General features: G+C 29.5%; 1 protein-coding gene across 3 annotated transcripts; it reads right to left on the reverse strand.

The window, feature by feature from the left end:
• Positions 1-86: 86 nt before the first annotated feature.
• Positions 87-14,947, reverse strand: LOC105251478. 3 transcript variants are annotated; one of them, XM_011258342.3, is made up of 4 exons: positions 14,744-14,947; positions 6,463-6,713; positions 1,864-2,105; positions 87-1,519 (listed from the first exon to the last, which is right to left on the reverse strand). In XM_011258342.3, exons 2-4 carry the CDS (start codon positions 6,709-6,711, stop codon positions 1,516-1,518), a joined length of 495 nt encoding a protein of 164 aa, XP_011256644.1. In that variant the 5' UTR covers positions 6,712-6,713; positions 14,744-14,947; the 3' UTR covers positions 87-1,515. The 3 variants fall into 3 exon arrangements, with proteins under 3 accessions (XP_011256644.1, XP_011256635.1, XP_011256651.1); XM_011258333.3 differs by lacking the exon at positions 14,744-14,947 and adding an exon at positions 8,787-8,882; XM_011258349.3 differs by lacking the exon at positions 14,744-14,947 and adding an exon at positions 8,773-8,869.

Consider the following 14,947-nt stretch of genomic DNA (forward strand, 5'->3'; position numbering starts at 1 on the left):
ATAATAAGTTTTCCTTGTACGATTTGAGATCAGTAGAAAACAATCGTAAAAGGAGGATGTGTGAAATAAAAAAGATTCACATAGAAAAATCTCATATTCTCTATTTGCATTTTTGTTATAAAAAAGTCTTATTTATAATACAAGCATCGTCATTATATTCGACAGTGTTCCTTCATATTATCTATACGTATATACGTATAATATAGTATAATATATCACAATAAAATGGACGTGCGAATGGTTTTCGCAAGAGTGTACTGTGCACGTGTGTGCGTATTTATAAAGAAACAAGATACTGAGATGATATGACAGAAGATCGTTTTATCAGTAAATTATACGCAGCTGAATTTGCAACGCGCTAAATGCTCTATTATTATGATCTCTTTTCGGACCATAAGATGCGTTGAATACTCATCGTATTTATAATAGATTTCGACAATGCAACAATTCATTAGAGCTTTTTCATTCATCGTATATATAAAAGTGGATTTAATAATTAAGCTATTTATTCGGAAAATAACATAAATTTATAAACAACAATCTTTAATGTTGACATAAATTGATGCAATTTATGTATTTTAGCGACACATTTCCTCAATTTTATTTATATTATTTTTCAAGAACAATCATACATCAAATATATATATATATATATTGTAGAAATTGCATGATTGTTCCGTCAATTAATTTTAAGAGTACGTCATCAATCAGGTCGTGAGTCGAATCATTAAATTAAATGAACAATGGACCGTCAGCCGAATGTAACGAGTATTAAAAGTTGTTACTTTATTACCTGTTATAAAACGGCCAAACGTATCGACAGAAGTCGCGCGGACATTATGATATAATACATCGAGGAATATTCTCGTTGAGATTATCGAATTATATCAAAAATGAAAAAATATAATATATATATACCTCTAGCTTTGCAGTTGTGCATCGTGTGCTAGTACGTCAAGTATCATTTTCACCTTCTTACACACACATTATGAGAGATCAACAAATGAAAAAATGATGGGATTTGATGATGTTCACAATTCTTTAGGCCGTCGAGTAAATTCAGATATCGTCGTGATTGGTGAAGTTTGTTTAATAATTATCAGTTTCTTCCTAAATCATAGAAGTTATAACGTAGTTGTAAAGGAAGAATTAATCGTTCGAATAACGTTGGTACCAGCAACGTTCCACAATTGTTCACAATTAATAATCTAAATAATCGAGATGTCAAAAAAGAGATCCTTATTCAAATGTTGCTTGTGGAAATGTCGAACGATTTTCGGACGGCTCGAATCCCCCTTCTTCTCTTCGGCAAGATCATATTGTGCTATACAGTATTACGTATATGCTTTTTACAGCTATGTATCACGCATTTCGCAACGACGAAAGCAAGCAACGAAATCGTCATACGATAGTATTGTTTGCAATCTGCAACTTGATCGTTCTTTGTAATTGACGTCGGTTCTCACGTCGTAAACCTTCGTATTTATTGGTCTCTCTATTCCTAGCATCATAATCTCACCTGGAACAAAGAAAGATCGATTTGAAAAGTCTGACTTTTTAAAAAATTTACAGAAATATGTCATAAGTATTTGATAGATAATATTATTTTATTAACATAATAATTAATAAAACCTAGTATAATCTCATAATAAATATTCATAAATAGTTATAAAATAAAAATTAGTGCATCAACATTTTAGGACAAGGACAATTAATTTCATTGTATGTGATTTGAAGAACAAAAATATGTTTTACGTATAGACTTCGGATTCGATTAGAGACGTTTTTTCGTTATAAGACAACATTGATTATTCATGTTCCAAGATGTTAATACAGCATTCAGGAATTTACAAGTGGTCTTACCTCGCGTATGGCGGTGGCGGTGTTAGCGTAGGAGAAACGATACTGATGGTCGTTGGAATAATTTGTCCCGAGGATAACGGCGGCGTACTACCATTGCTCAACCTGATTAATTGACTAGGATTTAGCTTGATCGCATCGTCGTAGCTCGGCGGTGCGTCCGTCACTGCTTCGTAATCAGGCGGCTTCTGTCTCGACATACCCGAAGGCTCTTCGATGGAAATCACGTGAATTGGATCGTCGATCTTTAAGAGAGAAAAATAATCGATTGAATTAATTTCGAAATATTAATGGTATATAACTTTGCGTTAAAAACTTTGCTGCTTCAAGAATTTTTGAACATTAATTAATTTTGATCACTTGCCATTTAATTTAAGAGATAGTCTCACTAATTGGTTCCAAAAATTTTTGAGAGATTGCTAGTTTTTTAAAGATTAATGAATCATTGCGTCCTTCAATTAAGAATCTTCTGCTGTCTTATGACTTATATTTTGCAACTTAACTTCAAAAATTGTTTATAAAGTTTTAATTGAATAATTGAAATGTGAACGTGCAAGTTTGCCATTGTATTTTTAAAATTTGATGCGTCGTTTCTCAGCTTCGCTGATTGAAGGAGGAGAGCATTTAACTTCACGACTTCTCACGCAAAATTATATAAGTTAACAATCTTGGGAATTCCAAAGCCTTATATATAACTTCAATTTAAATCCGTTACGATTCAAAATACGCATCCACGGAAAAAGAACATATCGCATAGTTAATCGTTGTGGAAATATATCATCACCGGAGTCTATTTAAAGTATCCGGATCGACGTGCCGACCCCGCACAGTTCCCGCGATATTCTACGTGCCACGTTATAAGGATATTCACCCGGAAGTGCACATCGCGCTATATTCGTCGTAGGTCGTCTATAGATATCTATCTATATATTCCCAGCTTTCTCGCTACTCTTCGGAACATTGTGGCTGGCTTGAATGTAAGTCGCGAAAGGGCGCGCGCAAGATACATATAGGGTGACGCACGAACGCGCACGGTCGACGAAAATAAACGTGGCTATTTGTGGCGATAAAGAAAGCTTTGCTGGAAAATTGCATAATGAGTCTAAGTGGGAACGCGAGGTGAACGACTGTGACTCCGAAAGGCTCTGGTTGCACCAAATTCCTTCCTGGTAAAGCGTGCTCTGTTCAATTATCGCTGATTAATAAACGCAAGCATGACTTCGAAGATTCGGAGAATTGACACCAATCACATCCTATGCTTGTGTTTAATCAAACATATTAAATAACATGAAAATAATTTTCTTTGATGACACATATCATTTCATGTATCATTTACGTCATGATTGGAGCCTGAGAATAATGTGATGTCAAGTATGAGATCATCGCATCGTATGTCATCATATTTAATAATATTTCTATAATAATTAATTGATGTAACTAAATATGAAAGTAAATATTCAACAATAATGAATCTTGATTTGAGAGAGACTTTTGAATTCATGCGGAGAACTCTTCAGATATACGTTATTTAAAAATATGCTAAAAACTACATCTGTCATAGATAACATTTCAAATCTTTATTGCTCGAGTTCCAAAAATTTCTCAAATAATATGTCCATCGACTTCCTTCTCTAGAAATAACCTCACGATAAATTGATATGTTAAAGGTTATCTTGCTTCAAAGGGAAGATAAATTAATTATTAAACTAATTGATTTAATTGGATGTCCGAGAATAACACTATGTTTGTTGACTTGAGAAAGTCTACTTTGTAAAAATAGAACAGTTTTGTATGATAACAGAGTATAGTGGATATAATAGACACAATACGATGTCTGCTTAACAAACATACGTATTAAGATGTTTCTTTCAAGCAAGAAATAAACGTGTGTATAGTGAATTTAACTATAATTAATAGTTACAAACCGACACTTCAAAGTTCAAAACATTGTTATTTTGCGTCGAAACAAACTTCTTTCACGTCAATGTAAGAACTGCTATTAAAATTATAAGAGAGTAGAACAAATCCAAGGATAAGTAATAATAAAAATAGCTCAGTATATGCTTCCAGATAAATATTCTTACAATAGCAATCAACATTAGAGACTGTCATTATCTTTTTTACACGAAAGAACATATTCTTTTTTTGCATAAATAAATTATTTCGAAATTAGGTAGTTTTTTCAATAAAAGATCTTTGATTAATTTAGAATCAAAGTTTTCTTAATAAAAATGTCAATAATTTTCAAATTGTTAAATAAAGATTTCGACTTAAGACTTAAACTTCGAGCGTACAATCAAATGGATCATCAAAACTGCATTTTTTACTTTCTCAAAAATTCATTCTAAGGAAATTTTAACTCAAGATTCTTTTACAATATATAGTGTAAAATATTAAGAAACTACAATGACTTTCTGTAATTTCTTTTTTAAGAAGAAATATACTTCAAATTATAATCAAAGATTCTTATTAAAACCATATCTGGTAATTTAAGGTCGTTTTATATAGGTCATTCAACATGACAAAACATGAAGACCAAACAGATAGACATTTAAAAATGGATAGTTCGTTTATTTTACATGAAGAACATTTGTCGAGACAATTTTTTTTCTACGAAGAAAAATACCTTATATGGATTTAAAATAGTACGAACTAGAAAGGTAAGGAAGTAGAAAAAGAGAAATCGAGACGTTGCATACATAGAGCAAAAAAAAAAGATTAAAAACATTTACGATAAAGTTTTCCTTATACATGTTATACGACCATTAATTACTGTCAATATTGTGCACATTAAATATTAACGAGTATGTAAAATTCGCGCGCCAATAAACAAAAGAAAATAGCATGTAGTAGTCATAGCATGTCATGAAATTACTTTTAATGATAGTAATACCAATGCCAAGATATTATAGGTTGATTACGTAACAGTATGAATCATTCATTTCGATAGTATTTATTGTTGTAGCGATATGATACTAACTTACGAAAAGAATATGTTTTCGCTTCGAAGAAAGGAGAAGTTTTCTGTGAAGACATTCCGCAATATTTCCGTCACTCAAAACCGAAAGGAGGAAATTATAGTACTATGATGCAATCATGACTTCGCACCATTTTATAGATGACGTGACAGTAGTTCCGCGATGAGGATTTCTGCCTGCTTGAAATTTTTATGATATTCGCAAACATTAGGCGCATTTTGCCAGCGAAGAAATGCACGACGAATGCAGAAAGAGAGAGGGCGTATTTATCATACGTTGATGATTTATGAACATGCCACGATATATTATCTGATATGTATGAAAATATACTCTCTTTATCTTTCTTCTCCTATCTTGAGTTTTATTCCAGGAGAAAAAGTATAAGCTATACATATACACACATCGCGGACGGGGTATATTATTAAGCTTCTTCTTATTCTGCCCACCGCCGCTAGTAATTGTGGCTTATACTGCTAGGGTATATCTATAGATAATACGCGTTCTTTTGTAGTCTATAATAGGGGGTTGACCCGGATCGATCTAAAAACGTTTTAGACCAATCTCCGGGGGCCTTCAACCATACCGACGACCTGCATCTTTTCAAATCGCTAAAGAGACTTTGTAGAATCAATATTAATCGCCAATAAATCGTCCTAATATTAGCAATATTTAATAGAACAATATTTCACTCTTTCCAAGAATATTAAAATATAATTGTGCGAAATGTGTTGGTAAATTGACATCTTATTAAGACGATTAAATTCGCAGGAAATATGTGTTAATAATAAATAAATAAAGGAGAGATAAATATCTTATTGGCAAGTAAGAAATCAGAAGAAATAAATATTGCTTCTACGCGCGAAGGAAAATTATACATTTCTTTGAATCTTCTTTAAAGATTCTCTAAAAAAATAAACTTTTATTTTTACACGTAATTATCTTTAATCTTCTTTTAAGCTCCTTTTCTATTAATCAAATATGTTTATAACGATAAAAATAAGAATATTAATATAATTAGTTTAAAGATTATCTATATTTTATTTGTAAATATGTTATAACAATAAAAATAAGAAATAAATATCAATATAATTAGTTTACAGATTATCTATATTTTATTTGATCTATATTTTATTATCTTATATACATTCGAAAATGTAGTTTAGCTTGAAAGAGATTTGAATATCTAAAATAAAATTTATACTATTATATCTTGTAATTTTTACACACAAGTTGAACAACTAAAACAATGAATTATAAATAATTCGAGAACACTTTTTATTCCACTAAATTCAATGATTCTTCTCAGAATTACTTTAATAATCAGAAAATATGAAACACAAATATTAATCACTTTAAACATATGAAGTTTCATGTAATAAGGATAATTAAGGATAATTAATGAAGTCTTTCTACAGATTTGTAGAAAACAAGATTAATAGTCTAGGAAACCGACAAAACAAAAAAAAAAGAGTGAATTTGTGGTGAGTCTATATGTGTATGAGTCATAGTTACAATTCTTTGTGCTGACATAATTTTCCTTCGAATTCGTTTCAAGTCAAGCGCGAATTTTGTTCGCACGAATAAATTCGTTATCTCTCCACAGGTAGACAAATACGATAGTTACCTGTGCCGTGATCGGATGATTCGTGTGTTGCGTATGCGTGCTCGTCCTAGTTGGCGGTGCGTGTAGCCAACAGCACATCGCAGCGCAAATGAGGAGAGCCCCGGCAACTATGCAGGCGACACCGACGTAACGCACCGGTTCAACATAGTTCTCCGCCAAACCCAACCAGTTTATGAGAGCTCCGACGCATAGGAGAACCATACCGTATCGGTACGGGCGCTGCGATCTCCGAGATTCCTCCAAAGACATAGCTAAAAAAACATAAAATTGCTTATATACAAAAAATTCCTTCATACGCGTCATTTCGCAAAGATTTCTCGAAAAAAAAAAGAATAAATATTAATAAAACAGGTTAAGATAAGAGATGAAAAAAAATGTTTATACAGTATCGGAAAAAAACTCGATTGATTAGACATTATGATAAATAGCCTACGATAGGCAAAGTAACAGCGCTATCCATCACTTTATTCAAAGATAATGATATTTATGAATATGAATTGAATGTGGTTTCATTGAATATTGAATGATGTTAGCATAACAGCTGTCGAATGCTGGTGACGGCCTGGAAATTCAATAGCGCCTAAGTAATATTTAATCGAACGTGCGTTCCAATGCTGTGTAGAATTACAATTAAAACTATAAATTAACATAATTATCACACGACAATTAAAATATAATTGAATAGTGTAAATTTCCGAATAGTGTAAATTTTTACTATAAAATTTTAAGTTCTAAAGATAAAACAAAATAGAAACAGTTATTTAGCCTGATTCCACGATATTTAATATATAAATTGTTCTCTTCTATTACTTCTGATTCAACGATTTATAAAGTTCAAGATCAGTTATTATTTCTAGTTGAGTATTAAGCTTTCGAACCCATATATCTTTAAAGCCTGAAATGTCCGTTAGAAATTAGAGAAAGAAGATTATCGAAGATTTGTATGATTAATAACTCAATCGATAGGCGATCGATATATTTCATGGAATAACAGTAAATCATTTCTGTACGAAAGACTTACGCGTGTTTCTCGTTCGAAAGATGAGTCAACCATGTCACGTTAAGTTTTATTGACGCAAATTGCAATTTTATTAAGCAATGTTTGTGCTCATAATATCGACGAAAACAAAAAATTTTGTTGCAAGCATCTCGATAAAAGACATGCCACTTTCCAAAGTAGGCTTATATAAAATTTCATTACTTCACTTGACTTTGTGAATATCAGAAAGAGTGATAAATATAATGTCAAAAGAGTTAAGCGAGTGATAAATAAAGTCTTTGAGTTAAAATTAGCGAGTCGGCGCATTCCGATACATTTTTAACTTGTGAATATTTACTATTTTATTACTAGTATGACGTATTATGTACTTAGCAAAGGCACTGGCAATTGAAACTGTTAAATATAGAAAACGATAGAAACACACATTACACCTTTAAAATTTAGTAAGCTCACGTTGCTTGGTATAATAAATTTAAATTTTTTTTCTAAAAATAAAATATAAATTCATATATGTATGAGAATTTTATTTAAAAAACGAAGACACTCGCACTTCAACAATTCCAGAATTATAGTAAGATTTTATTACTTTAGCGTTGAAAATTGCTTTTTCACGAATCGATATTCGTACATAATGTCATGAAAAATACATAAATGACAATTGTTGACATATAATCCAAATTCTCATCATCGAATTAATAAGTTATTCAGGAACTCAATTCATCAGCTGTGCTTATTATTCTTAAATAATTTATCGGCTAGGCAGCTATAAATATTCTTCGATTATCTACAAAGTAGGCTACATGCAAATGATTATAACGCGCAGATAAGCTGTGTCAGCATTATGGAATGATCGATATTTGTCATATATATATTATTTTAGCAACAAACATAGTTAAATTATTAAAAGCATCATTTCGTTTTATACATTGTAAAAATAAAACGCGGAAATTTATTTTTGAAGCAAAGTGTTTTAAAAAATAACGTAATTACTTTAGATATCGCAGCCATAATTATTGCGGGTTAATTTTACTTTAATATCAATAATATTTAATATTTAATTTCACACATGATCATCAGTAACATTAATATTAATGTTATTAAAATTGTACTTAATTAATATGGATAATGCACTTTTAAAGTTGCCCGATTATGTGAATTAATTCAATGTTATCTCTGCCAATCGAATAGTTTATTTAATAACGCGATTTAAAATATCACTTCTTTTAGAAATATTTCTCTGCCATGCCACATTCTTCTGTCAAGAAGCTTTTAGTCTTCAAAACCGCGCAAGTTTGATTAATATAACATACTGTAATTAGTTTACCGAGGGACTCGTCCATGTTGTCGGTTACGAGAAATAATATGCCAATAACACAGCCGTTGTCTTTCGACTAGCAAATTTTCTTGACGACTAACATATCGCGCTACAGACCGCAGTATATAAAGCGACACGAATATAATAGAGAGAGATCGCTCAATTCCGAGCTGAGACGTATGATTGTACGATCTGTTTTTGAGTACGTCATTGAAATCGTAAAGATAAAGTCTTATTTTCGAATCGTTATCATCTCTGATCAGCTCGTCTTTAAACACATACATAAGAAGATACCGTAAAATTGTCTCATCGCCATGATACGAGTCTAAATGCGTTATGTGTGCAAAGAAGATACATGGCATTAGCTAGACTCCGTATGCGTGTACAAACCAACGCAATGACGCGGTCGTGAAATTAATTCCAATTTACATATATATTCGAAGCGACATTCAAGGACGTGACTTGTACTACGAACCTCCTCAAATAGCTAGACTACATTCAATAAAGTGCAGGATATTACTTAAACACAGTTTGTCCTGACGTAGATATGCTATATCTTGTTTCTTCTAAGAACAGAAGATTGTAGCACAGGTAATGTTGCACACTCTAAGATTTCAGAATCATCAAGAAAATTAATCAAAAATATGAATAAAAAGTGTGAATTATAGGCAGAGAAAAAGAGGAAATGCAATTAAATCTCATTTAATTTAGTCAAAGAAAAATGGATTTTTTTATGTTAATCGAAGAATTTTATAAATAAAAAGACTGTATAATTAACTTCGATCCTTGCAGTTTTAATTTTATTACAAAAGCAAAACAATGTTGCATATCACGGGTGTTGTCAGCAATTTTTTGCCTCTTACAAGTATATCGATTTTTAACCGCATAATATATGTAGTTATAGTGAGAATATGCAGAGTATTCCAAGGCTATTGGAATATGCTTTAACACACACTAGATAATAAAACTAAGAATATCGTGCATTATATAATAAACGTAACAAAAAAAACTTAAAAAATAAAAGCGTTAAAAAAATTATCACAAATACAGATAATAAAATATTTTTTTATTTAAAGCTTACAATTACTGTAAAAAGCTGTAGAAAGCTTATGTTAATAGAAAATGTACTGTAAAAAGCTGTAGAAAACTTATGTTAATAGAAAATTGATTACAAAAATTGTTTAGAAAGCTTCATTATTAATATATATTCGTAATTTGAAAATTCTTTGTTCAATGTACATATTTCATGTATTATAATTGTAATATTACATTATAACACAACAAATTCATACAACTCATTGTCATTTTACAGTAGACATGAAAATTGCATTTAAAAATGATAATATGTCACTAGAACAGCTGAATGTCTGTTTTCTATCAATGCTTAGATAGCATATGTTTTAAAAGACATTGAAAAAAGACAATTTAACGATAGTTTATCGTTCTTTAGGCATTTTTAAAATATTCTTTATTGCCTGGATATTTCATTTTATTAAAACATATTTCTTAACATATTTTTTGTCACACATACTGTCTTAAAATTTTTTGTCACACATACTGTCTTAAAATTTATTATAATATGCTAAGATAGTATTAATTATAAATAAGTTATATCAAGTGTAATACTTCTACACACAGATTTTAATCATTCTTTTTACTTAAAATGTATATCTGTGTTTATACGTGTCATAAGACTAAGTATGTAAGAATACATGATAGCAGAAATGGGGGAGCATGCAACGGTCAGACAGGTTTTTTGCTATATATGATATCTCTATCTCACTTGTATACGTGATACAGTTGCCTTGCTATTTTTGGAATAAACCGGTTGGTAATTTACAGCAGGAAGAACGGCTAGTCGTGAATATTATATATTTCAATCAGAATTATCAATGTAATAATGTATAGATTAGAAAATATTAATCTAATAACTAATAGCTTATAGATTTAGAAAATATTCATACATTATAATATGGCTTAATTTTGCTTAATTCGATTTATACTTGTTTTGATTATTACTTGTTTATCGTCTTGGTTATGAAACTGTAATTTTTTTTAATTGCAGTCTAATATTTATATTGTACTTTGAGAGAAAAGTTCGATTTAAATATAAATTCTATTAATTTTTATCCAAATCTAAATTCTATTGATATTTATTTTATTATATTTTTCACCAATGTGATATCTAAATTCTTATAATGAATAAATCATTGTAAAGATTTGAGAGTACATTAATATTAATCAAGATAAATTTTTATCGCGTTCAGTTTTTTAAGGTATTACAATTATTACAATTTTATTATTCAACCGAAGAATAGATTCGCTGATGCGGTCGAAGTTCTCTGACAATGCGCGGTTTTGACACTTTATTTTCTTAGTTTTTTTCTTGACAGTCGTAGATAATGATAACCAAAAGAGAAGATAACAAACAATGTTATTGCAATTATCAGCAAGTGGCTGTAGATTTGCATCGACGTAATGCTTCGCGTAAAATTATTATCTCGAATACGATGATCAAATATATTATCACACGATTTACATACAATGCATCGAATAAAATGTACAGAGCCGAGTGCATCTTACGTATAAAAATGCATGCTAATCAAATCTCAAAAAGATCAAAATATCATGCATTAAATATCATATAAACGTTAAAAAATTTAATAGCATTATTTGTACGTTTGTATTATTTATATTTGATTTTTGTTTAGACTTATATTTTATTTGTGTGAATAATAATATTGGATTTTATGTAAAATCTGAAAAATATTTATACATGAAATAGAAAAAAAAGAAATAGCATTTATATTAAAATATCAGAAAATATTATACATTGAGGAACAAGATATCCAAATTGCTGTACGATTCTAAAATTGAATTTAAATATACCTTTAAAAATGTACTTTATAACATATATTAAATATGAAAGAGTTAAACAAACAGCTTTTTCTTTTTTTGCTGGTTTATTGCTATCTATTCTTAAACTTATCACATGAAAGAAGAAAAGTACTTTATCATAAAGATTACATCTCACGTTCGTTCACATCACGAGGCATACAACGCCATATTTAGAGTAACATTAATAGAAATGACGAATATCAAAGACACATGATAACGCGCTTATCTAATTATTTATAGTGTGCAATCATAGCACATGAAAACATTTAACTGATAACAAGTTAGCATTTTTATTCTACAATAATTAAAAATGTATTATTTGATAATCATAATATAATTAAACCGAAATAAATATAGCAAAACAAACACAAATCAAAAAACGATAATATTAGTAACATAGCATTTATATATTATTAAAATTATATTATTGGTCATTATTAAAATTATATTATTATAAATAGTAAATAATATTTATATTATTATTCGATCGATTTAAATTAATAACAATAACTTAAACAATCGCTTTTCGCCAACGCAAAGCATCGTATTTCAAAATAAAGATATTTTTATCTATCTAGATAAAAAAATTCACTGATATATTTTTCATTTTTGCCATATGCAAGAAGTCAATGTACAGTCATAGTCGGTAGGTAACGTACTTCCCGGTGGTAAATCGATCCGCCTATACTTTCGTGCATTTTACATTTTATCGAAATGGCTTCCTAGACCGTGTGTGTGACGCCCGGATCTCTTCTATATTTACACGTGCGTATGTCACGTTTCGCATGTCGGTCCCCCATAAGCCACAAGAAAATCAATATAGGCGCGACTCTTGCATCAACGACTAGCCGACAGCATATGGCAATGCAATTGTTAGATGATTACCTGTCGCTTACATGGTTTGACCTTAACCCGGTTTCGCACCTTGCACACTTCGAATACGGTAGCAGTAGATAAGTAAATGATAAATTGACTTCACGCTTACGAAGCTGTCGCATAAAGGCAGCTAAAATATCCGTAAGACTAACTTTATTTTTACTACTGTCGTCGCCTACATTTGCATTCTGGCATGATTGATTCGAGACGCGATTTACGTAATTTCTTTTCTCATTTTTCTTTCTTTTAATATCATATGTATAAAAAGAAAACAATTATATCTGTCATTCTTGCTAAGATAGTACTAAACGCGTACGCGTTATATATAAGGTTTGAAAAATTTAAAAATAAAAAGATACAAAAAATATAAATAACATATTTCTGATTTTTAATTTTTCTGAAATTATTTATAAACAAATGTGTGATAAATGTTTGATAAATCTTTTTTATTATTTTTTGCACATTTTATGTATATCTAACTCCTGTAATTTTTACAAGAGAATTATTAAAATAATTCAAATATAATTAAATAAATATTTCTGAGTTCTATAAATACATTTCTTTTTGCACAAATAACAGTAGAAAAGCATATATCATTTAAGGGACTGAAAGTCACTATAAATATGATTTCTCGATAGCATTCAAATTATCATATGATAAAAAGTTTTTATCATATTCCGTATTTAATTACATTACGCGAAGCTGATCAATTACAAAAAAATTCAATAAAAAAGAGATATAGACATTCATCATGGACTGCGTCATTGATATAATGTAAGTTATCGCGTCTGCATAGACTTAACATACTCGTGTCATAATTGCAAATCTTTTCAGTTATTTTACTGTTAAATTATTCATATTTCAAACGAAATCATAAACTGAACCGTGGAGTTAAGAAGATAAAAATAATAGGAGACGACATTTGAAGATATTCACTTCTAAGAATCTATTTAGTTAAAACAAATTTTTGCACTTCTATTCTATTCTAGTGACATAATCTTTATTTAATCATGCGCGCGAATTATATTTAATTTACAAATAAAATTATCAAGAGTATCGAACAAGCATTATTCAAATGAGCAATTACAAAAGAAATTTATAAATATATAAAAATTATATTAAAATATTGTATTAAATGTATTAGTAATATTACTTAAAGATAAATTTAGTATGTAATCTTCCCAATGGAAAATAGATACATCTGCGATGTGCAGATGTCATGCGCTACATATGTTTACAATTCGCGTGTTATTACATTTGTAAAGCATAAACGTTATGATAAGAAGATTGCAAACATTTTTTTCTTCATGAACACATCCATATTTTTTACACTTTAGGATTCTTACGTGCGTTCATGTCATATTATATATCAATATTTTATAATTAATATGAGATTTTATATATATATATATATATATATATATATATATATATCGATAATACACCTCCACGTGATTATTCAATTAGCAAGAATTTTGAAGAACTCATTTATAAGTCGATCAATATCGATATATTGTACTATATATTCATGCAAGTTATAAACATATCTAAATTTTTATCATAAAATATTTAATATGATAATATTAATTTATATCTAAATAAATTAATATAATTAAAATAAATAATTTTGCATAATATAAATTTACAAAGTTTTCCGAAAAATATTATATTCTTTAAAAAATATGATACACTTTAATTTCATCATTAATGCTCATTTATCATACAAAGATTATAAAACTTGTACAATCTATTCTGTTCTGATAAGACTTCTGATAAGATATGTAATTTTTATGTGCGGACGAAGAAAGCATTTAAAAAAAGATAAACAAAGAGAATGAATGACATAACGATAAAAGTGGAAGTGGATTAGTTCTCTGTGTGTATGTTTTATTAAAAAATATTTTCTCAACTTTTTATTACAATTACATTTTCGCTTTTCTTGCTTTCTTTCTCGTATAATTTTTTTAAGATCGTGTTATTAAATTTTCAATAAACAATCCATATTCAAGATTATAATCTTCTAATAGAAGATATAAGAGTATAATTATTTATTTTGATAATTTTAATTATCATCAATAGAAATATACGTTTTTCAAAATGACGAAAAATACAAATAACGTATATTGACATAACAAGATTCCAGTATTTATCGTCATCAAGATCGCTAAAATCGAGAAAGTATTTTCTCTTACTTGATCTAATCTCCGTAGTGCTGTGAAACTGTTCGTTGCCGAAACTATTGGCACGCACTAATCAAACTCACTGAGTCCTTGATTGTTCGTAGATCGGTTGTCGTTACTCTTCTGTGCATTGAAAGAGCTCTATAGCTGCTCTATTGACGCACCAAGAGAACGCAACTTCCACGTAGAGGACTCGACGCAGACTGACGCAGCGAC

This window comes from Camponotus floridanus, unplaced genomic scaffold (genome assembly GCF_003227725.1).
Source record: "Camponotus floridanus strain SB8 unplaced genomic scaffold, Cflo_v7.5 scaffold49, whole genome shotgun sequence".
Lineage (NCBI taxonomy): Eukaryota > Metazoa > Arthropoda > Insecta > Hymenoptera > Formicidae > Camponotus > Camponotus floridanus.